The 26,238-nt window shown below is 37.1% G+C and overlaps 1 protein-coding gene across 1 annotated transcript in view; it reads right to left on the reverse strand.

Annotated features, from left to right (window-relative positions):
- Positions 1-26,238, reverse strand: part of SPAG16 (sperm associated antigen 16) — an 891,247-nt gene that overhangs the window by 252,583 nt on the left and 612,426 nt on the right. The window contains exon 14 of the mRNA XM_046644878.1: positions 20,467-20,532. Within this exon, the coding sequence (XP_046500834.1) occupies positions 20,467-20,532 (66 nt within the window). The remainder of the gene's footprint in view (positions 1-20,466; positions 20,533-26,238) is intronic.

The raw sequence follows: 26,238 nt of genomic DNA on the forward strand, positions 1-26,238 counted from the left end.
TCAAATTTCATGGAACTAGCATATATTAATTGTTAGAATCTGAAAAATATTTTTGAATAGTGCAATCAAAACATCATTCACAATACCTGTCAAGTGATCTAATTTTCACTCCCTAAAATTCTACTGCGTAAAATGGGCAAGGAAGAGGGGTCGTCAGTCAAATGGCAGAAACATTCAGCCCTGGAAATATCAGCTGCTTTCAACATGTGAGGGTAATGACCTGCAACTTGGTATTAAGGTATAACTATAATAAAATGTTTAGGCTCATTAAAAGGAAAATTAGTATTTCAAACATTTTTGGTACTGATACATTAGTGTGTCTCTTAGGACAGGCCTGTACAGCATTAAGCATTAGCTCATTACACTACTTCCTTAGTACACTAACGGTACAAATGAGGCAAAGAAATTGTGGAATTAGAATGTAAAGAGAAAGCAAAATTTGGGAATGCTCAGGAGCGCAAAGCTAAAGGAGGGAATAAAAGCATTGGAAAGATGTAGATAAGGTTGCTTTTGTCAGTGTATGCTTCTTCCCTCTGCCATTGTCAATCTGTTAGGCGTTAATAGCTTGTATCACCAATCATGCCCCAGGAACAGGGAGCTGGACATCTCGAAATCATTCCTTATCATCTAGAGTACATAAAACTCCAAGATGTAATCACAATCACTTGTTCAAAGTGCTGTATACTTATCTCATTCAATCCTTCATCTCTATGATTAGATTATACTATTCTACTAATCAGGTGAGAAAATCGAGACTTACAATGTTATACAACTTGTCCAAAGTCATTTTGTTAGTAAAACATAGACCCAGGATTCAAATGCAGCCAATCTGACTCAAGCATCCAAGTTCTAAAGCTCTTAACAAAAAAAATAGTTTTCACACCTTGCCTTAGATGCTTTGGAGAATGGAAGCCACGAAGTACCACTTAAGTGCTTAAAGAGCACGTTCTGTTATTGAGATAGAACATCCTGAAAGAAGTAATGGTACTGTGACAGAATATCAACAAATATGTATTAGCAAAGAGCAAACTGAGCAAGCAGGCGTTTAAATTTATAAGGCAGAAGAAGAATTAGAAGTAGATGAAGACACTGATTATAAAGGCACAAATATTTACGGAGCTGTACTGTGTCCCTGGCTTGGGGCCAGGAGCAAGAGACACAACGACACAACGGATACCGGCTCAAAAGGAGCTTATAGTTCATTGTTGGAGAGAGAAGGATAATCAAGCAGTTACAATGCAAAGTCAAATGCCAGAAGTAGGTAAAAGGTTATTTAGGGTACAAACTGAACACCTAACCCAGGCCTGTGGGATCAGACATTCCTTTTAGGAATGCAGAGCTAGGATAGTTCCAACAAGTGAATGCTGCTTTCTAGAAATGATAACGTTTTAAATAGATTAAGATCATGAACACATCTTAGTGAAGAGAAGGTGGGAGGGCATCACCAAGAGTGAAAGTGGCTTGATGTCAGAGCACAAAAGCAGAGATTAACATATTTCATGATGGGCAATGTGGTGAATTTATGATGCAGTTAACAATGTGTAAAAATCCTTAAGAGGCTGTGGAGCTCATATTGAGAAATGTGAATTTTACATATGATGTAAAAAAGTTACGTGTTTTGAACATAAATATTGATATGTTAAAAAGGTGTTTGAGAGGCCAGCCCAGTGGCATAGTGGTTAAGTTCGTGTGCTTCACTTCATCAGCCCGGGGTCTGCGGATTCAGATCCCGGGCACAGACCTGCACGCCACTCATCAAGCCATGCTATGGCAGCATCCTACACACAAAATACAGGAAGATTGGCACAGATGTTAGCTCAGTGACAATCTTCCTCAAGGGGAAATAAAAGAGGAGGATTGGCAATAGATGTTAGCTCAGGGACAATCTTCCTCACCAAAAAAAAAAAAAAAAAAGGATATTTGAAGGCCAGTAGTCTCAGCAAGTCAAACAGTTACTTCCAAATGTGAAATTGTGTCTCTGAGACCCTGGAAAACAAGTGAACATTACTTTTCTGTGGTTTTCTAGTTTGTGCCATAAGTCTAAGCAAGAGTTTGACTGAACCCAGGCAAACTTGTCCTGACCAGTAGGAAACCTATTACTTCATTCATCCAAGAAATATTGATTGAGCCTATGAGGTGTTAGGCACTGATTTAAGTGGTGGATATACAGGAGTGAAAAAAAACAGGCAGAAGTCCTGGCATCATGGAACTTGCATATTTCTGGCAAGAATCATGCAATAAATTATATAAATCACTATATATGTGGTATGTTAAATGTTAATAAGAGTTATGGAGAATAAAACAATCATTGACAAGGAATGTTTGGGAGAAAGAGTTTTGAAATGTAAATAGCCTGGTCGAGGAAGTTCTTACTAGGAATATGACCTTTGAGTTAATGGCAAAAGGATTTGTGGGGACAAGCTGTGCTATAGAAGAAAGGGAATCCAGGAAAAGAGAAGAGTGAGATCAAAAACCCCCAGGCAGAAGTACTGAAAGTAAATATACCAGTGGAGCTGGACATCAAAGTCCTTGATTGTACGTGAAATTAGGAAAAAAACAAAAACAAAAACAGAACTGGTGCGATGTATTGAATGGACTGAATAGTGCTGTATTTGGAGATCAGATGGAAATAATGACATTGTCATTAAGTCTAGATTGATCAGAGCAGAAAGAAACATTCCCATGATTTCAACTATTAACTGTTAGATGCTTATGACACCCAAACTTACATGACCAGTGCATACCTCTCTTTTGAATTCCACATCTTTATTTCCAACCACCCATAGAACATCCATCTCCATTTGGATATTCCACAGATACCACAAGTCAGCATGTTCGAAGCCAAATTCATCTTTTCCTAAAACTTGATCCTTCTTCTGCACTTTCCGTTTCTGTAAGACACTCCACGTTCCATGCAGTCCTTAGAGCTTCTTCTCCTATTCCCATCTCTGTCTTCTCCAATCCTGCTCAGCTGTCGTACGCCTCCACTCTCCCAGTGCCTTATTTCAGGCCCTCCTCATCTCACACACAGACACAAGTAGTGAACTCCTTGCTTTCAATCCCATGTCATGGCAGGTCATTTTCACAATGGCGGTTCTTAACTGGGGCAACTTTGTCTCCCAGGAGACATTTGACAACATCTAGTATCATCTTTGATTGTCACAACTGGGCCACCTACACTGGCATTCAGTTGGTAGAAGCCAGGAACGCTGATAAACATCTTAGAATGCACAGGACAGCTCCCAACCCCACGCCCAACATGAAATTACCAAGTCCATAATACCGATGATGCCATGATTGACAAACTAATGGCAGAGGAATTTTTTTGTAAAATGCAAATTTGAGCCCCTCCTTCCTGTCCATCATCTCCCACAACTTCCCCACTCCTTACTCTTCTTTCTATTCCTCAAATACACCATGCCCTCATGCTCTTCTTCTTGCTATTTCCACCGATTAGGATGCTCATTTGCTATTTCTTTTTCTGGCAAATATTAAATATACTTAAAACTTGTTTCAAACACAACTTCTAACGTATTCCAGGGAATATAAGGCATTGCTTTTCTTGCTCCCCCAGAACTATGTCATAAAACTTACAACAAATTGTAATTTTTTTGTATACGTATCTGTCTTTTCCTTCTAAACCTATATTATCCAATACATGTGGCTATGAGTACTTGAAATGTATTACAACTGAGGAAGTGAGTTTTTAATTTTATTTAATTTTAATTAGTTAACAATGAAATTTCCTCATGCAGCTAGCCACTATCACATTGGACACTTTAGGTAAAGAACATTTCCATCACTACAGAAAGTTCTATTGGACAGTACTGCTCGAGACTATTTGCACTCAGTTTGGGGCTTATATTATACACTTAGTAAATATCTAAATAAATGAATTAATGAATCATTATTTCCATAGCTGAATAGTCAGAGCAAAACTTTTCCCAATGGTTGTGACTGAACTCTCTCAAGAATTATACCAGATAGTCTCATTGATTCTTAATTAACCACATTTGGTGCTTACAATTTGTTGCCTGACATTGATAGATACTTATCTACTTTGTGTATGGATTTTGATTCTTTAATTATATTCTAGCTCATAAATGAAAAGGACTAAATGCTTGTTTGAATCGCCCACAAAATGCAGTCTATTGTTTTTCATTTTGCAAACGCTAAATAAACCAAAAGCACACTTCTGGTAGAATTGACAGCACATTGGCCCAGCTTTCTGCCTGCCAAATGCAGTGCAAAATTAGTGGATTTCTGAAGGTAAAGGAGAGAAGAAAGTTTAATAAATCACTGAGAGTCTTTCTACTCTAAGGACAATTTTTGAAACTAACGTTTTATTCAAGGAGAAATGGAAATTCCTAACACGGCATATGAAATTAATGCCTTCTGCCTGTGGCAGCGAGCCTCTTCTGGAAGCACTAAAGATAAAATTTCTGACTGTCGTGTGAGTTTATTTCATGTTCAGTGTCATTATTGGCATTATTTTGGATATTCGTGTATGAGATCTTTGTCTTGTAGGCCCTTGGTGTTTTCTTCTGATGTGGCTTGTCACCTTGCAGCAGGGTTTCATGATATATTTACATAGTAACACACTGTAATGTTAAAGTAGGGAGATGGAGTCTCCAGAATATGAAGGAATAAACCAAAGAGATACGAAGCAAAAACTAAAGCGTAATGCTCAATATCTGAAGAGAGAATGGTGTTAAGTCATTTCAGTGTCGCATTGCCATGCACGTCAGAGGAAGAATTTCAGTTTTGCTGTCGGGTTTACTGGTGAGTACTGAGTCACAAAGAATCTTTCAGATTTCAGAAAGACTGGATGTTGAAAATAAATTCATTCTCAAATTCAATAGCTTTTCTCAGTTTCTAAAGAAAATATTAGTGATTATCAATACATTTCTGAAAGGCAATGTAAAGCTTGTGTAGATCAATGTCTCCCACAGATTAGAAAAGAGAAGGCTTGAGAAATTAAGGGACTTGTCTAAGCCTTCACATGAAATCTGTGGATCAAGTAGGACTATAATTCAGATCTCCTGCAAACACACTGTCAACCTTTATCTTTATAGGAGGAAGGGCTAACTATAAATTTTAAAAAGAATGGCATTATCATTATAATCACATATCTTCTGGTTAAATCTGTTGACAATTAAAAGAAAATGATAGAAAAAGCTCCCAGTGCCAGTCACAATGGAGTGCCAGGGACTAGGTTTCCTCTCCTGCTTAAAACACCCCCCAAAAATAGACAAGATATAGGAAACAATGGTTTGTAAGACACTGTACATCAGGCAACAAAGGATGATAATCACTGAGAGTCAGGGAACTAATGAGGGAGCCACAGAAGACTGCTGTGACATACTTACCTGCCTAGACAGTTTCTAGCCTACTGCACGGAGAGAGGGAACCCAGACAGAGCGTGGCTGACTCCCAAGTCTGAGAAGACGGAGCTGAGAGGCCAGGGAAAGAAAGGCAGCTTGAGTTTGCAAGGCAGAGTACAGGGGCAGAGAGTCACTCAGAGAGAACCCTGGAGGTCTGCAGAGCAACCCTCTCCAGTGTTAGGCTGAGTGCTGACTGGCACATGTGCATGAGGAAACTATGAGGAGGCCTGGAAAGAACCACCTGAGATGATTAGAGGGAACAGGAAAAGGCATTCACACAAGGCTGGGGATAGTGCCTGCCCCAGAAGCCTGACTGAAAAGTTTCAAGATTCCGGGGTACTGGGTATATTAGAGCACAAAGAAGGGTTTTGCTTCAGTACTGGGGAGATATTTAGCTCTAGTCCTACCTAATAAATCTTAAAAGCAGACCTGAAAGAGCCAAATGGTTTCTAAGTAACTTAACAGCATCCCAGAACAAAGCTCAAGAATATATATATAAGAATAAAAAATGCCCAGCATCCCACAAGATCACCTTGATGAATTTATGAGGTACATGGTGATACTGTCATTTCGTATATGAGAATATTGAAGGTTATAGCTAATTCACATACTGGGTAAGTGGTAGCTGGGATCTGAAATTCACTCTGATTGAGTTCAAATCCATTAGATAAACAAGAGGAAAGTCAGGAACAAATTCACATATAAATCAGATGGAAAGCCTTTATTCAGAGCTTTTTAAATTTAATTTTGATGTACATTTTTAGTTTATTTTAGCACAGTGACCTTGGAACGAGCAGGAGCTGAGGGTGAAGATAAAAGGTGTTGGGGAGGGGGAGGGTGGTGTGTCTCAATGGTCAATGTGGCCAGACAATGAAAAGCCTGAGTAGAGCTTAGAGTTTTATAGTTTTTAATAATTTTTATAAAATTATAATTTAAAAAAATGTTTTATAAAATTATAATTTTTATAATTTTTCTTGTCACTTTCCCTGTTAAATTGGGAAATATAAGATTTAATTAAAAGATGACAGTATCTTTTCCATCCAATCTTTCAACAATTGTAATTTGACACACATACGCAATTAACGTAGTCATTCAATTGGGTAATTCACACACATAACACTACACACACATACAGACCCACACACAGACACACAGACACACAGCACTTATTCTCCTGAAATGATTATAACTTCAGAGATCTTTACCTCTGCCTGTCAACTTATTTTTTTCTAAACAACCTTCTCTAAATAAAGCACTTTCGCTATCTTTATTTACATTTCAATTAAGCCCGTGCTGATAATGTTACTTCCTAAAAAACCCACAATGATGGGTGATCCAATTTGAGAATTAAAGGACATTCAAATGCTTTTAAAAACCAATCTGTCAACTGCTAAACTGCTACTCTTCAGTCCATTTAAATCAAGCTGCTCTGGCCCATCCTTTTTCTAGAAGAGTATACTTCTCTTCCTCCACTAGTCTACTTTCTTTTGTTGTGATGAACTGAACAAAGAAATTCATACATAATTTTAAAAAATGAAGGAAATTCTTTTAAGGAGTCTGATAAATTTATTAGTCTCATTAAATGTTTACTGGACAAACATTCCCTGTTAGAATGGCCTAATGCCAGGCAATGGAGTGTGGTGAGTGGGAGAGACGAGAGGAAAGATGCAATACGGAAATGGGTAAGAGGTGATCCTAGACCTTAAGGAGCTATGGAGTCATCTTTTTCAAACTAATTTGTAAACCTTCTAAGTGAAATGAAATATATTGTCTTGTAACTTCACATTTGAGAAATATTTATACATAAGAACAAAATAGATACAGGTGAATCTCTGTTTCAACACACTTGAAAATACACGCTGTGATTTCTTCCCCAATGCCCTTCATTCCTGGTTGGACCAATAATCTGTTTGTTAACATGTAACTCAGCACACTGCCACTCTACTCTTTCCATTTACCAAATCAAGAAATAGGGTATTTCAGGGCCAGCTCGGTGGCGTGGCAGTTAAGTTCATGTGTTCCACTTTGGCAGCCCAGGGTTCACTGGTTCAGATCCCTGGTGCAGACCTGTACACCACTTATCAAGCCATGCTGTGGCAGGTGTCCCACATATAAAATAGGGAAGATGGACATGGGTGTAGCTCAGGACCAGTCTTCCTCAGCAAAAAGAGGAAGATTGGCAGCAGATGTTAGCTCAGGGCTAATCTTCCTCAAAAAAAAAAAAACAAGGAAAAAAAGAAATAGAGCATTCCTTTTAGACTTTGAAACAAACAGCACGTGATACTGTTGGAACAGCTTTTGTATTAACTTACATAAGAAACTGGAGCTCACAGGACCCCCTGAAGAGTAAAAGCTAGCCATAGTTGATACTGCACTTAAAATACTGTATGAGGGATGACAATTTTTATGACGCAGGCACTTAAATTCATTAATCTGTTGTCCTGTGTCAAGGGAAAAAGTCAGTCCTTTTATATTCCCAGAGTAAGGCAGGCGGCAGGGCATAGAAGGAAAATTTGAGAAGGCGTCTTCTGCTGCAGTGACTAGATGTCAGAGAGGTGAAATAAAATAAATCACCCAGCAAAGATGGAAGCAACATGTTAATTATTGTTTTTAATAACAGTCCTTTTTCTCTTTGTCCCTTTGCTCTTTAATCATTGCAGAAGATATTACATGTGGATCCACATAAATTCTTCTAAATCTGTTTTATTTATTGGGATAGCAACCTAGGTGTTACTCTATTTGGTAGAAGCCTCTAAAGTGGATGATTATTAATGATTAATATAGTATCCACTGCAATAACATTGCTGGCATAACCTGTAATGAATTTATTTTCTCTTAATATGTACATTAGTATAGTTGCATAAATTCATGATAGTTCCACTATATACACAAAAGTAGTAATTTGTGAATATATTTGCATCATCATAATGTTACATTACTAAGGTTCATGCTTACAAAGATAATTGAAACACAGATTCACCTATTTGGCTCTTGCCGTGTTGGAATAACTGGATAAAATACCCTCACAACTATAGTTTGATTCATAAAAATAGATTGGAGAGCGGGACTATGTATATTTAACTAAAGTTCATAGCCTTTCTAAGAACTATTGCTTTACCAGGCTTTGCTTCTGGTTTGACAGAATCTTTTAGAAACTCTGGATTTTTTTCCCTAGGGAAACACTCCTGTTTCCTTGAAGATATGGAATTGTATCCGCAGAATGCTCTTTGGAGAAAGAAAAGTTGCAATCCCGAAAAGGGACCATCTATTTTTACCAGTTTTAGCTACAAAACATAACATAATAGGGAAACAATCCATAGTAATGACTTGGTTTCTTTTGCAATTTTGTATTTGAGTATGTAAACTAAAACTCAGCTATTTCTAAGAAGAAATTCTACCCCTCAGTCTAACAAAAGAAAATTTTGAATGCCTTTGGTCAACTCAAACAGGAAGCCCCATCCAAAAAACCAAAGTCTGTGTTTAAGGTTCATTGTTGTCTTTATTTTCTCCAACTCAGGTGGAGAAAAAGATCTAGATACAGCCAGTATTTAAGTTAGAAACAAAAGGTTATTTTGTTTCATTCCCACCCAAGTACAAGTCAAGGGATATTTGCAAATTCTTTCCAAAAACTGAGTATGAAACCTTGAATAGTTTGGGAAAAATGCAATATATTTAGGTGTCTGACTGCAAACTAAATATAGCAGCTTCAATTCCTTTAGCAGAAAATTGTTGATTTGTTTAATACAGCCCTTGAAAAGGGGTGAGGTGAAAGGAGGAGCCTAGTGGTGATTGACAGCCTGGGCCCCAAGACCATTGTAAAACCCGCCGCAGGAACTTCCAGACGCTCTGCTGGGAGATGTAACTTTTAAAACATTTTCCCTGCAGGGCCACTCCGGGTACACAAATTAAATCTTCCGAAGAGGAAGGGTAGATTCTCCTGCTCAGCCTCCAGTTTTGCATGTTAACTGGCAGTTACTTCCTGAAGTGTGGACTCAAAGGGTCACATTCACCCAGGAACACACAATTAAGTGGGGAAAATGACATTAAAGGGGATAATCAAGTTTTCTTGTAATTATGCTTATGAGTAAACTGGTATGGCAATTCTTTTTGCTCTAATTATGTGATTCAGGGATAATATAAGACGTGTTAGACTTTATCCCCATATGTGAAACAACCTCTTAAAAAATTCGTGATGTTTATCATTCATGTGGTTTTTCAAACTTTTTAAATCACATGCAAGATTGGACTGATTACAATAAATCATGTAAGATACAATAAATCTCCTAAGAGAAATGTATAATTTTATACTGATGTTTTGATATTATTTAGAACATTTTTGTCCTGTGAAAACTGTTTAAATGAAACTTCATTGTCCTGGAAGACCACTTGCGTAAGTGGCCAAAGATTCTGAGCAGTGACATTATTTCTTATAGAAATAGTAAATATATTGCAAACTGTTTTTGGCAGCTATATGCTCAAAGTGAACAGGAGAAGTCTACAAAGTGTATTAAATTTTAAAATAATATTTTAAGATCAATAGTATAAAATAAATTTAGTTATGACACAGCAAACGTTATCCTAAGTATGTCTTCTTAAATACCCCTTGGTTTCTGACCTGCGGCGAGTTTCTGATATTTTCTAATCAACGAATATTTATTGATTACCTTCTGTACCAAGAAGCATGACAAGAGCTATGGGGTTAAAAAAGCTAAGGTATTACTCAGCTAAAACAATCAATTACACTTTTCATTGCTGGGGCATTTTTGTATAAACAAACATTTTAGGAGTCACAGATAATGCTGTGGGGTTATTCTAAAACGGTCTCAACCATCCCACATTTAACTAATAAAAACAATGTACATTAACAGTTATCTATCAGATGCAAGATATTCCACCCGCTTCGTCTAATCCTAGTCTGCTGCATGTGTCCTGTCACTCCGTTATGCCACAATTTTACCACCTCGGGAACTCCGTCTTTGCCATTGTCTCTAATTTAGTTCTCTCCCTTAAGATCACTGCATGGTTTTCTTAAACGTCATTCTCTCAGAGAGTTCTTCCCTGACCATTCCATTATAAGCCCCAACGCTCACCGCATTACTCTTTTTTATCTTAATTTATTCTAGTTAGATAACACTTTTTTTTCTTGAGCCTATTCATTTGTTTACTTGTCTACTGCCTCTGGGTCTTACCAGAATACAAGGTCCCCAGGACAGGACTTGGTATTGTTTGTTGCTGAACCCTCAATATTTCGGGCAGTACCCGGGACGCGGTAGGAGCTGAGTAAGAGTTGCTAAGTAGAAATTCCGTTACTGAATTTTTCATATACGCCAAAAAAATTTGTCATCCAAAGGATGAATATATAGAAAAACAAATTATTAGTTTTATAGTCATATAGTCAAAGAGAAAGTGTCAAGAAATATGATATAGTCATGTTGCTTCTAATTTTCACGGAACCATCAAGAAAATTACAAATGCATGAAATCATCTCTATCCAATTTTAGAAGTTATTGAAGGTTAAACTTTGAAGATAGGGTGATATGGTCTTAAATGTACTATTTCTTCTTTGTCATTTACAGGGTTAAATTTCTAAGAATAAAATGAAGTAGAAATAAAGGGAGAAGCCCTCTATCAGTTTATCACACAAAAATAATTTTCTACTGAAGGTTTTTGATTGTCTGCTTATGCCAACTATTTTTCCTTTGCTTTTCTTTAAATATCACATTTTTCTATCAGAAATTATTTTCTTTGCAAAGTTTTGAGGCAAGAGGGTTACTCCATAAAAGATCTAGCTTAAGAATATCATACAGTATGGGACTACTTTAAAGGATAAAAAGTTAATTTTTAATATGTAGAAGCATTGAAATAATTCAAATATTATATAACATAAAGATGGCATGTTATGTCCCCCCTAATTTTCTATTCTGTTGTTGTTTCCTATTTCCCCTGATAGATGGCACCTGCTTTAGTGCTTTTCACTGCACATCTAAAAGTTTTGACTTATGCATCATCTACCTGCAGTAATGAATAAGAACTGACATCAAATATCAATATTATTGGCTCAGCTAAATGGTAGTTGACATCAACTTGGATTGCTGAAGAAGTAAACAAAATTGAAATTTTCTTGGTGTATAAGTACCGCCTGACATCATTTGTCCTTCAGAGGATCAATGGCTGCGTGACCTAAATATGGTTGTATTTCCTCATATAAAATGGCCAGAGATGGATACTAAGTACTTTCTATTCGAGCTTGGATAACAAACAAAATTCAGAAAATCAGAAATTGAGCTTCTTTTGCTAAAATGGAGTGAAGAGGATAACTTTTTTAGGTAGGCAATTGCAGGCCTTTATTTATTTATGATTTAAAGAAAAGATAATGTGAATTTATGTCCACACACTGGCAATTTAGAAAAAGCAATTAACCTATCTCAGATTAAATTTAAAATTCTTAACTGCCTTGTTATTAAATGGTATATTCTGATATGAAAAAGACAAAATACACCTACTGAGGCTTATATCTATTTTTTAGTGGATTTAGCTCATTTAATGCAATTGCATAGTTTCTTGTTTAGAGTAATTTAAAATTCCATTTTCTTATCTTGGTTAAAGTGCAGAATATGTCCCACAACTTTATGTTTATAACCTGATATTATGTTAAATAAAATTAAATTATGAGATACAAGAAATTCATCTTATATATTGGTGTGTGTGTTCTTTTATTTACTTTTACTTATTTGAACACAAATGGCTAGAAAGGAACATAATAGTAACAATAGTAATAATAGGAGTGATAGAAGTATGAGTGGTAGTAACAGCATTTTCTAATTGCCAGGCACTATGTTAAACACATTACACGCATTATCTAATACTAACTGTCCTTTTTGTCATTCATTTTTACAGAAGAACTGAATGATTTACTCAAGACTATATATCTTGTGAATGGCTAAGCCAGGATCCAAAGGGTACTAGGAAGAGAGACAAGTATAACTGAAATTAGGTAATTTTCCAGTGCTCCAAAGTCACAGGATGCTATGATGCTGCAGAAGCTTTCTAAAGAGCAAGTAATCTATCCTGAGAATTAAATGGATTTAGCTTGCAATTCAATATCCACAGAATTTGGAAAACCAATAAAGCTGAAATAAATAAGATGCAATGATACAATGCTGTAATGAAATCCTTGTGCTTTCATTTATTCAGAACTCTGCATTCATTCATCACATTTTTTGTTTATTAAATATGTAAAATAAACTATACTAGATGCTGGAGATATTGAGTCAAACATAATTTAAAATGTCCTTTTTCTCATTCATTTCCACTCCATTCTAGTGTAGAGAGATTTTTTTTTAAGTGAAAAGACAAAAAACCCCAAGGCAGGTATGAACTATGGTCGATGCTCCTGCTTCTGCATTGGGATGAATAGGGTGACATTGACTAAGATGACAAGAAAGAGAAAGAGCCAGTTGGGATGGAGGGAAAGCAAGAGTTTCATTTTTAACATATTAAAGTGAGATATTTTATAGATATTTAGGCTGAGATGCAAAATAGCTAATGGTGAGTCTGAAAGTCAGAGTGGGATTTACTTGGAAATCATCACATGTAGATGAAATTAAAAGTCACAGCTTTGAATGAGATGATGTAAGAAGAGAATCCGCTATAGAACAAGATTTAAGACTGAATCTTGCTACAGATTAATAGCAAAGGAGAACCCAGCACAGTAGATCGAGAAGCAGAGACGATGGAGATTTTACTTCTCAGATGCAAGAGGAATGTTTTAAGTGATTGTGGAAAGTCAAGTCTGATAATAATGGAGGAATAGTCAACAGTCAATATAAAAATCAAGAGCAGTTTCAGTGGAGTTGTTGACTTGGAGCTCATATTTGAATAGTTGAGGAGAAAATGATAGTGGAGATTTCCAGACAATGTGGAGGAATAAGATAACACAGAAATAACACTGCCATTCAAAATTCAAAGAAATTATGGATTAAAAAGTTTTTAAAAAAGAAATTAATATATATTTGAACTCAACAAAACATAGTGAAACTAGGACAGGCAATTTGAAAAGAATACAATGGAAATTCTATGAATGATAAATGTAGTAACAGAAATATAAAAACCCAATAGAAAGATTAAGTTGCAAACTAGATCCAGCCAAACAAAGTTTAGTGAATTATAAGATGAATCTGAAGAAGTCCAGCAGAATTCAGCATAGAGAACTAAAGTATCGAAAATACAAAGAGAAGTTAACAAACTTGGAGAATTGACCAAAAAGTTTCAACGTAAGTATAAAAGGAGAATCTAAAAGAGAGACTAGAAGGAACTGACAAGAAACAAAATTTAAAGAAATAATGGCTGAAGATTTTGAGGAAGCGCATCAAGTTTCGAGAAAGACAAGAAGAAGCTAAATCCACTTGGGGACACATCGTAGAAATATTGAAAATAAATGTCAAATCTGTTAAACCATACCAAAGAGAAATATCAGACAGATTACCTAAATAGGATCAATTACTAGATTGAGAGTAGGCTTTCATTGGCAAAAATAGTTCCAGAAGAAAATGGAATATCAGAAGGAAATAAAACACACAAGACCAAGAAGATTTATTACCTACTCAAAATCCTTGAAAGAACCACCTCAGAATATTCTTCAGCAAGAAGAAAATGAAACCCTGAAAGACGGAGAAAAGGTAAATAAGTCAATTGTAAGCAAAGAAACAATACAACATATTGGTAGCTCCAACAAATATCGACTGTTTACATGACTGATTTTAAGGTGGGGCTAAAATGCAAAATAAAAATAACATAGAATATGGAAAAGTAAAGTCCAGGAGAAAGTTTGAGTGTTTTAAGCTCTTTGCACTGTTCTGGGGAGAATAGCAGTATTATTTATCTCTAGACATTTTAAATAAATAAAATGTATGCATGTTAGGAACAGAAAGGTAAGTATTAAAAATAGACATAGACAAGAAAGAAAAAAAGCAAAGAAATTACATAATCAATAGAATAAACAAAAAAAGATGGTAAAAGAGAGACCAAATATACTAAAAATTACAATAAGTGTAAACAAATTAAAGTCAGCTATTAAAAGACTTAGATTTTACTAAAAACACAAAATAAAACAGTGTATGTTGCTTATAAGAGAAATAACTCAAATGAAACCATAGAAAAGGAAGGAAATTGAAGGTTGATAAAAGGTATATGTAAATATAATCAAACTAAATAATTTAAGGCAAAATGTTTTAATTGTGTCAGAGGGAAATTACATAAATCTATGAGGAAGCATTCATGAGGAAGATATGAGTCATAAACGTATATACAACTAAAAATTTAGTCTCAACATAAATAAAGCAAAATGGCACCTAAAACTAGAAAATGTGAAGATCCATAATAATGCTTTTTTTAAAACTGACCATTGAAAAGCCATAATAATGCTGAAAGATTTTAACATCTCTCCCTCATAATGTGAAAGATTAAACCAAGAAAAAAAATCAGATTTTATATGATTTGGACAAAAATTATAGTTATAGCAATCTTTATCTGAGATATAAAACTGGATGCCCCAAAAGAGAACATACATTCTTTCTAAGCCCACAAAGGACATTGAAAAATGGTCATATGCAAAGCTACAAATGAGTCCTACTAAATCTCCAAAAGTGACCACGTACAAATAATTTTTCTGACAATTATATAACCAAATTATAAATCAGCAATTACAAAAGAGCCCTCAAGTTTTTCATATGTATATTTCACATATTTGAAACTAATAGCAATTTTAAACGAGTCCAAATTTACAGAGGAAATCAAGAGTATACAATCGTAAGAAAAGTAAGACAGCAAGTGATGGAGGGATGGAATATCAAACTTTTGTTATAGTTATATATACATAGTTTATTTTTCTAACATAAATACCATAATAATATGTGTATCCTTCTTCCTTACTGTGAAATATTTGACATACAAGAAAAAATATATGAAATATATGTGTATAAATTATAAAGCACAATAACAAACACCTCTGTGACCACCAGCCAGTTGAAGAAATGGAATATCACACACACTCTGAAGCTCCGGCACGTCCTCCCCAACTTTTTAAATACGGAAAATTTTGAAACACGTTTATATACAGACAGAAATAATCCTGTAGAAATAATAACTGAAAATGGGGGCCGGCCATGTGGTGCAGCGGTTAAGTGCGCACGTTCTGCTTCTCAGCGACCTGGGATTCGCCGGTTCAGATCCTGGGTGTGGACATGGCACCACTCAGCAAGCCATGCTGTGGGAGGCATCCCACATATAAAGTAGAGGAAGATGGGCACAGATGTTAGCTCAGGGCCAGTCTTCCTCAGCAAAAAGAGGAGGCAGATGTTAGCTCAGGGCTAATCTTCCTCAAAAAAAAAAAACAAAGAATAACTGAAAAAGTAAACATGAAGAGAGTGAAAGAGGAATGAGATTTACCGTACAGCCTGAACTATGAAAATGCCTTAGGAGCTGATATAGTCCTTCCATGATTACTGGAGGTGGGACACAGAAGGTGCCTGGACAAGCCTGTACATTTGGAGATGTGGTGATAGGAAGACAGAAGATTTCCTCTCTGATGGCTTCTATTTTCTCTTTAAAGAGTGAGGCAAGGTTATGAGAGGAGAGTTTGCAGAGGAAAGGGAAATGAGAGTGTGAGGTTATTTAAAGAGAAGGTATAAAACTATCTACATGAATAGAAAATGAACCCACTAGAGAAATAGAGTTTAAATGTTGAGCAATAATTAGTAGCTGTTTGTACTTTGGAGTCACAAATTTAAAGTTAATTTAAGGACAAAAAACCCAGTTTGATGGTATAGTTCCCTCCAGCATTTTTAAATCTGTTCTGGTACAGGTCAAAGAATGTAGATTTGCCAGGTAAGACTTGAAGAGGAAATAAGGTCAAATTGAACTAAAGTCCTTTGCAAAGGAATTGCTAAAATGACAACCGAGGAACCTAAGCTGACGCAACATGTAAGTGAAGACAGAAGGGGTGATAAGATGGTGAGTAAGATTTTAGCTGATTAGAGCTCTCAATGAAGTGGAAGTATCTGGGTTTACTCAAGAGCTGGGAAGACAGCTTGTTCAGAGAAGCGGGGCTCTGAACTGAGATCTTAGAGGCGGTGCGTTCACAGTTAACGACAACGTGTTCAGCGTATGTAGCTGAGGAGAAAAGGGTGCTGGGGGAAAAGTGGTCAAGGAAGCAGGTGGCCAGAGTGCTGCCTGGGCCCGTCCGCAGGGAAAGACAAGGAGTTCGGGAACTCTAGTCTGCAAAGAACGAGGGAGAGAGCCTGCGAGTCGGCAGTGATCTGCACTAGGATTTCAGTGGCATTCTGGCATATTTTGAGTTTAAAACTTCTCATTTGATCCACGATCCCTGACTTACTCCTGAAAGTCCGTTCTTTCCTCAGTGACCTCTGAACTGAAGGTGACTTAGACCACACTTCCTGGGGCAATTCCTTATCAAACAATCCAGATCCATAGCCTCTGATGCCTATGGATAGGAAGTGCAGGGTAAGATACTTAGGGATAGGAATGCAGAGTGGACTTCATCTCTTTTTCATCCTATCTTGTTGTTTTTGATATTTTCATTGTAATGTAGCCATTTTGATTCTACGGCCATTGTGACATACAGAATGCAAGTGATTGCTATATCGATTTCTGGTATTGATAGACATCCAAGCCAGCATGTTTTCCCTTATTACTTAGACTCTCATCTCATCCCATTACCCTTCCCAGCTTTCATGCACCCTTCCACCCCATTCTCTAGTGATCCATATATGTGATGAGTCAATTCCCCGATAACGCCACTCTCTCCTCTAAACACCTCCTTCACTTTCTTGACTTAAATTGTGACCTAAATATCACCCCAAATTATCACTTTCCTTCTAGTTCTCTAAAACAGGAAATTATTTCTCTTATCCTCCACATGACTCAAGGCCAACAGATGGGGGCAGGTGTCTCCCTCGCTGCAAATTTCTATTAAACCCCTTTCCCTCTTATCTATTTAAAACTTCCAACTGCTGTAAAGATAAAATGGACAGGCTTCACCTTCCTTCACTCTTATTCATGGCAGCTACAGTTTCCATGGAATTATATAGATGAGAAACAAGTCAGAGTTTGACTTGTCTTCTATCAAGGCTATATACTATGCCATTCATTTTGGAATCAGAATATCCATATTTTATATAATTTGTTGCAGTAAAGATAGAAAACTCTACATTTAAAGTATCAATATAACAATATTTGAATGAATACATAGGTCAATTAGAAGAAGTCAGAAGAGGACTTGAAGCAGGTCTTCTCGTTCCTGAGCTGGTCAGAACCCCAGAACGACTGGAATTATCTCTAATTCTACACAGTCTTCCAATTTTGTTCAGTGACCAATGAGTTGAGACTAACTTTCCAGCTTAAATCTATGAGATGGAGGCAAATACTCCCAAGGAAAGATGCACTGGTATTCTAATAAAGTGGATGTATAGTGTTCACCTGACTTCATCAGGCAGGCACAGCATAGCCATTCTGGCTTCGTGCCTCTCAGAACAGTTGGAAATGCCCACAGAGAGATGAGGACCACTACCCTACCCTACCATCCCTCTAGGAGAGGACTAACAAGAGGTACTGGAAGGGCCTGACGGACTCTCTACCCTGATCAGACCATGGGTCAACTTCCTGGAGACTTGAAGGCAGGGCAGACTCTCTCTGAGAGATACTCTGCTCATTTTCTTGCTATGTATTTCTACACAGCTTTTTTGTTTTTTACTTATGTTTAATTTTCTGTGTCTATTAATATTTTTCCAGCAATTACTGCACACTTTCTATTTTAATTTTGGTTTTGCTTTACAAAACAGACTTAGTAAAAGCCTTTACAGTTCCTTAAAATGTTTCATTAACAGATTACTTTAAAAAAAGTTTTAAATAAATATCTCCTTCCAATAGAAAAATCAGTCAGAAAAAAAAGACATCAAGCACTGATACTACAACAGAAATAAAATTCAATTTCCACAACTTTTCAGAACCATACATAAATATTGTATGTTGTATATTTGTTTCTGTGATTCTTTGTTGCTAGATAGATAACCCCGAATTCTACATTTGTGATTTCTGCTTACAAATCTAAACTTGTAGAATTTTCCTAAAATAGTGTTTACGTAAATAGCCAACTGCGTTTTGACCTAGTAATGTAACTTGAATGCATATCCCTAAAGGCATCAAAGAATTAGCAAGTCTAATACTAAATAATTCAAATCTCTGTCTGCTATATATGCATTGTATAGCACATTTATTGTTACAACTTTGATAGTTTGTTTGAATGTGACTGCGTCACAACGCTGTGTCGGTGAGACATCCCTTTGTGCTTTTTCAGTCACTGCTGCCTCCCAACCTCTCGACATTCCTTAGCAGGTATGTGAACTAAAACAGTTTTCAAAACAATTGACATAGATGACTGAGAAATTTCCCTTAGAGTGGCAGTCATGATAACAAAATATCATTTTCTTAACAGATATTAAATATTTACAGCAGAGAAGAGATAACTTAATGGAAAAATTCAAAGAGGCTTTGGGCTGTTGGTTTGGAATAGTATTATAATAGTCCTTTGGTATGAAAAAAGTGTGTAAATAAAAACAGCTAAGCCACTTTGATACTGGACACCTGGACCTCACATTTATCCTCTTATCTTTGAAATATGCATCATTAAGGTATATCTCTCTTGATTGCTGATTCAATAAATCTAATTTGGCTATTTCCATATTTATTAATTTTACTATTTGGGATGTTAAACAGTGTGTCCCTTTCAGCTATGATATTGCTTACCAAAATAAAATGCCTGACTTATGAAGTATTAGTTTACTTCATTTTAGCTTCCATTTAATTCTCCCAGGATATGTGAAGCTGTATGCCACTTAACAGATTTTTAGCATAAAGATCCTGTATCATATGGGTCCACAGTGCTTAAATGGCTCTATACTCAGCTAGAAATAAAATTTTACTCGGTGTCTAGAACTAATCCATAATATATTAGCTCCATAGAGTAAATTAAATGAAATTCCTTACTAAGATGAATTCGTTAAAATAGAATTGTAGTTGAGCCCATTATTAAAATTCCAGGACTGACAATGACACCAGCACAATTTTAGTTGGAGCAAACATTTCTTTAGCAGAAATAATTTTTAGTGAGCAATTTTCCTCTTTCTAAAAGAGTAATAACAGCATGATAGTAAGAGAATTTTGACTATGCTGTCATTGTGAAGTTAGAAGTAGGTAATCTATCAGATTTCTTTTTCAGCTAATTGGAAAAGAAGAGGGATATGGAATTAAGATTCACACTCTACTGGGAACTTAGAGACAAATTAAAATGTTAGGTATAATCAAATCCCAGAGTTTGAAAGGCCTTGAGAGGTCATCTATCTAGTCAAATAGCTTTCATCTGAGAAGGAACAAAACTTAAATCAGCCTTCCACAATTACTACCTGAGCCCTTTTAAAGACAACCCCAATTAGCTTAGCAGCTCAAAGCGATGTTTAACCATCTTCTTTGCGGGGGAAATAATCCTGATACCTGAACACCTCAAGTTGTGGATAACACTTTTCTATGCCATCAGTTTATATGAAGAAAAACGTATCTGAAACCTTTCTATGAAGAACTGGAATGCTCTCAAATCAAGGTGCTCTCTTCTAATCTGAAGGAAGTCCATGTTTCTTTAATGTATTTTTTTCTTGGGTTTCCTTTCAAGCATTTTCATTATTTTTATAATTCTACATTAATATTTACAAGTCTACATCCAACTCACTTTCTTGAAGCCCAAATTAGCCAAGAAGCTTTAAAAAATATGTTTAAGTGGAGTTAAGTACAATAGGAGAATTCTTTATTTTTCCTACCACTGTATGTTACATATGTGTTTTAACCTTCTGCAACCCTCTACTATCTATATATTTTTTCCATTGTCATAACTAATTTTCAAATTTGGTCTCCTCCTCACCTTGTTAACTTACCATTTCCTCTGGAACTTTGTTTCATTAAAATGACTTTGTATATATAAAGAATTAAAAGAATTTATTGGGATAACTGAACTCACCCTAGGAGCGAAGGTGGCATCATTGATAGAATGCATATGACCATAGAGTGACTGCTCACATTTACCCTAGGAAGACAAAGCAGACATAAAATCAAATAAACTCCATTTAACATATGAAAACAAATTGATGGATAACTCACTTTATTTGTTTTAAAGTAAGATTTTAGTCCAATGATAAAATTAATACGTTCTCACGATAGAAAATGTTAGCTTTTGCTGTCAGCTATCATTCAGAATCAGCAAAGCCTGTGCTGGTGGTTGTGCCTCCAGTGCTGGCATCTACACTGAAATTCTAGTGTTCTCACCTTTGCACCATTGAGCTGGCACTGGACTCTCACTAAATGACTCCATTTTGCAATTAGTATAGTTTTCAAGCCACGGGGCCCAGCGGGGAAGCCATTGTAGGAGGCTCGTGTTTCCAGCACCTCACTTCCACCACTGTGGGCGTGTGGGGTTCTTTTCCCTTTTTTGTTTTTAACTACAGGATCACATTTTAATTCCTGAATTTTCAGTTTGGCATTAATATCATTACACATATAAAAATGTTATAAAACATGTACAGTAGTATTTTTTAACACAAAATTAAGCATTTGTCTTGTGAAAAGCATACTTCACATCTACACCTTTAGATCATCTTTTCCAAACCATAGCTAAAATTAACTAGAAAAATTTCTAAATTCTAAAGCTTCAGTTTAAATGATTCCAGGAGAAATGAGCCCATAACACATTACAAAGGGGATTTAAAAGAGGGACCTCTTATTTCGACACCAATATTCAAAGGGTATTCTTAACTATCTTAGGGAGATAACCCAAATTCTGTAGAAGAACCAGAGAAAGCTATATCCAGAATATTGTTTGTAGCTCTTGTTATGGGTTGAAATTCAGATTTAATTCAATAATGTATTCATTCAACAAATATTTTTGAGCAATTAATATATGTCAGGCACAATTCTAGGTGCTTAGGATATGTCAATGAATAAAAGAAAGAACTTTGTTTACAGTGACATTACATTCTAGGGGGAGAAGGAGGGAATAGACACTTAAAAAAAACTATAAGGTGTGTTCGAAGATAATAGGTAATGTGAAAAGAAGAAAAGACAGGCAGAGTAAAGGGTGTCATAAGTTTGGGGATTGAGAGCCTAAGAGCAAATCGGATTATCAAGTAGAATGAAGTGGGGTTTGACCACACTCAGAAAGTAAGGTTTGAACAAAGGCTGAAGTCAGTAGGTGAGTTAGCCAAGCAGACATCTGCAAAAAAAACCCTTCCAGGAAGAAGGGAAAGCTAGTGCGAATGTCTCCAGGTGGGAGTTTGCCTGGCCTGTTTCTGGAACAGCAAGGAGGCCAGTGCAGCTGGAGAGAAGTCAGGAGAGTAGGTTTACTCAAAAGGCTCCATCTATTCTCACTCATTACCTCGTAGTTACTAGTCCTAGAACATTTAAAGCTGAAAGAGAGATTACAGAAACGACCAAGAAATGAGATATGAAAGATAGAGAGTCATAATCATGTGCTTCATTGCTCCAGGACATGCACTGAATATTTTGGAACTAAACATAGTTGGAAAGGCTTTACAACTAAGTTCTACTTAGTCCTCACTATTGCCACTGCATTCAGCAGGTTAAATTTCAAATACCTATTTGCAGAATTAACACATGCTATTAATCCTTTTTCACAGAATGCAAACTTTCCCCATATGAATTGAAATTTCATAAATTTAGCATAAAAATATGTTGAAACACTTTGGCACTCTCTCAGGATGCCCCCTGTCCATGTTACTCTGGTTCAGTATCTTGAGACTATTATAACTTTAAACCAATTATGCTGAAAACTTCAAACCATCCAAATTCCCAAAGTAGAAATAAATTACTTAAAAAGCCAAAAAGCAAAATATAATGTACTATAATTAGCTTTCATATATTATCTTAGGACCTTTTATGCTTAATTTTCTTTGAGAACCAGTATCACATATAGTTAAATAACCTTATACTTGGATAGTGAGTGTTAATATTTTTAAAAATATTTAAATTAGCAAATTTATCTTAAAATATTTTTGCGTTAATGAAAGCTTTACATTTGGTCCTCTTCTCAAGTGAAAATCTCTAAACTATTTAATTAATTGGTAAGGAAAATGGAGTTTTCTGATTCAATCCTGAATGCCAAGTTTTAATTCAAAGTAGAATCTCTAAGGCACTCTTGCAAAGCCCTGGAAGCATGGGTTATAATGGAAATGCTGACGGACCACATTTGTGCTGCTATGACAAAACCTGACTCGAAGATCAATGTTTCATGAATTAAGGAATGTTAAAAAAGCTTTTCTATCCAGCTTTGTTCCCAAGATAAAAGTGAATCTCCTCTTTTTGTGGTATAGGAAATATGTGGCTTACTAAAATTCTAGTCTGCAAACAGCCTTAATCAAAAGTAATACCCAAACTGGGATGTTAAAATTTGGAGTATCTTCTTTGATGAATTCTTGTTAGAATTGTTTTCTTTCAAAGAAGTGGAAAAAATTAAAAAGAGGGAAGAGTCTTACAAAAAAAAAACACCCAAAAATCATGGGACCTAACATGTCATTGCTCCACACTTGATTCTCTCAGAAGAGCTGTGTGCAATATGGTTTCCGTCACTGGCCCTGGGGATGGAACTGTGGGGAACTTAATTCTTGGATCTGCTACCTAATAACTGTGTGACCTTGAACAAATTGCTTCACTTCACTGTGCTTCAGCTGCCTCATTTAATTCTCTAAACAAACCTGTAGGTTAAATACCGTTACCCGTGTCCAATGAGGTAATGGGATTTAACCTATAGGTTTGTTTTGAGCATTAAATGAGATAAGGCATGTGAAATGTTGGTAGAGTGCCTAGAACAAAGTAAGAGCTTAACAAATATTAGCTGTTCACTTGGGACACAAACCATGGAAATGCTGATGACTTTCAAATCACTGTCTCTAAAACCCTTAGCTATCTGCCTGCCTCTTTGAAGACCCCAGTAAGAAGTCTTAGAGGCATTAGTGCTATTAATTCTGTTTGGTCCTCAGATTCACTCCTCATGTGGCACTGCCCCACTCTGTGCCCTGTTCTCGACTACCTACCTTACCTTGGGCTCTCAGGCCCTCTGTTCTCTGGTTGGATTCAGCAGGAGGAAAGCACCACCAGGAGAGAGATGAGCAAAAAGATGCAGAGGACAGGTAAATGAGCACTTCAGCTCCCTTTCTGTTCAGCTGCAACTTTGTCAGTGGCCCCGTCCCCTAATTCCACAACTCCTGTAGAGCAGGTCCTCTTGCACAGCCACAGCTCACACTGTCTGCTTCTCCTTCCTCTGCCCCTTCAGACCTAGGGGTAGTAACTGCTTCCCACTGTTGCTAACCCTTGGGTGCTGTGTCTGATCCCTTAACTCTGTTCATGTTTCTGTAAACATTCAACTTGAGTTTACTCCATGTGTTAGCTGTTTCCTGCTGGTGACCTGTCTAGCCGCCTGTGATGCAGGAAGGGTTAATAATCACTGGAAAAGGCTTGCCAACAAACTGTGACCCAGAGGTGAGAAGGCCAGTCAGCCAATGATGGGTAAGACCTCCAAGGCGAGGCAACCTAAGACGGGTGCGGTCGCTTGGGGGCACAGATGGAGACACGATATCGATATCCGGAGCAGGAGGGGCCGTTGCCTAGGAGGCCTTGCTTGCTCCGAGATAAAAATATACGTGCATAGCAAAAACATGATAATATCAAAACAGAGGCCGAGGGAGGGCTCCTTGAGAAATCACTAAGAATTCTTGGCATTTGCTAATTACTTCATCTAGAACACCTGTGTATATTTAACAGATGTAAGTTATGTATATATTGAAACGCTGGTTATAATAAACTCAGAGTGGCCATCAGCCCTCTCTGCGACACTGACAACCTGTCCAATACAGCATGTTAGATATAACATGCAAAAATAGACTTTTTGATTTACTGCTTCCCAACTGCCCATCTTGACCCTTGCCAAATCTTTCCCTCTAAGTAAACGGCATTACCAGCTGCTCAAACAAAAATCCTAGGCAATCAAAAACCTGAGGATTAGAATACCCCTCCTTCTCCCCCAACACCCACCCCAGCCCTCATCCAGTAACTCAGCTCTTTCTCCAACATACAGCTCTACTCTGCCCACCTCTGTCACTCTCCACCATGACCATTCCGTTGCAAGACATTATCATACAGAGCGTGAAGATAGCAGGAGCATCCTTATTGATCTCCTTGCTCCTACTCTCACTCATTCCTCTCACAGCCACTAGAGTGATCAATAACCCCTGAGACAGATCATGCCATGCTCCTGCTTACAGCCTTTCAAACAATTACCATTGTTCTCGGAGTAAATTCTAAACTCTTTACTTGGGGCCAAAGGCTCTATATGGTTTAGCTTCTGTTTGCCTTTCTGACCTCATCCTTTACCATTCTCTCTTATGTAGTGTGCTCCATGATTATGTTCATGGTTCTATATGGTCAGGGCTTTCTGAGCAAAGACTACACCTGGGTTAAAGGATGATTGAAGAGCAACCTGAAAGATAGAGACCTCCGGAGAGATGTAGGGACATCTCCCCTGAGGCATTTCTTTAATCCCAGGGGTTCTAAGCCTAGAGGCCTTCCCCTCCTCTTCCCAGAGAGCATTTGTTTGTATTTCAGAACAAATCTTCCTTTCTCTCTCTCCTCTGGAGGGGTGCAGGGGCTCTGAGTTTCACAATTTGGGGAGTCCTTTCTGTGGTCCATCACCCCACTGTCCCCCTGGGGTACAACTGGCTCCCTCACTGCTTCTCCCCATGGGGATTGAGGGATGGCAAATCAATACAGCTGCTCTGGGAGTAAATACATGGTCTGATCTCAGGTGCAGAAACCTCCTGTTTCCTGTCAGGACAAATAAATAAGTAAATATAGACACAAAACCATACCGCTGTCGCACTGGCTTTCCTGCTCTTCTCACAGGCCTAGCATGTTCCTGCCTTCATACTTCCTGTTTCTTCTACCTTGAATGTCTTCACGTAGCTACATATACATGCTTGTCCTTCCCATTCTGCTTTCAACTCAAATACAACCTTTTCAGTGACGTCTAGATCTAATATTCCTGCCCCCTCCCTATTGCCACTCATTACAGTAGCAGAAACATTTATGAAAGTTCATTCCTTTTCTTCTTGGGCACTCAGCCAGCCTTGAGGTCAGGGGCAGTCATGTGTGTGAGGTCTGCCCAGTGAAGTGTGGGCACCTGTGAAATAAGTCCCATAGAGGCCTGGCCTTTAAAACATCCCACACAATCCTTTAAGCTCTTTAGTTTTGCCTTTTTGCAGGCTGCAGGCAGAGGGGCTGTGGAAGACGGAGGAGCAGCAGTGAAGGCGTCTGGGTTTCTGGACCGTCACAAGAAGAAAAACCATCACTCAGGACCTTCTGACTACGCATTCCATGAATGAGAACTAAGCTTCAAATGTATCAAGCCCCTGAGATTCCAGAGTTTAACTCTTTCAACAGGTGTTGATCCCCAACAAATAGGTCACCCTGTTTTGTTTCTTTCATATCACTCATCATTAACTACAATTACTTAATGAATTTTTTTCCTTGCTTATTGCTAGTTTCTCCCTGCTAGAATTAAGCCCCACAAGAGACACTTGTTTGTCTTTTCCACAACTCTATCATCCCCAAGGTCCAAGACAGCTCTGGTAAGATGTGATAAACAGTTGTTGAGTGAAAAAGTAAAGTTACATGGAGATCACAACTGCAAATTGGAAAAAAATCCACCCTCACGAGACTTGCTTAT

The sequence above is a fragment of the Equus quagga genome, chromosome 17 (genome assembly GCF_021613505.1).
Source record: "Equus quagga isolate Etosha38 chromosome 17, UCLA_HA_Equagga_1.0, whole genome shotgun sequence".
NCBI lineage: Eukaryota > Metazoa > Chordata > Mammalia > Perissodactyla > Equidae > Equus > Equus quagga.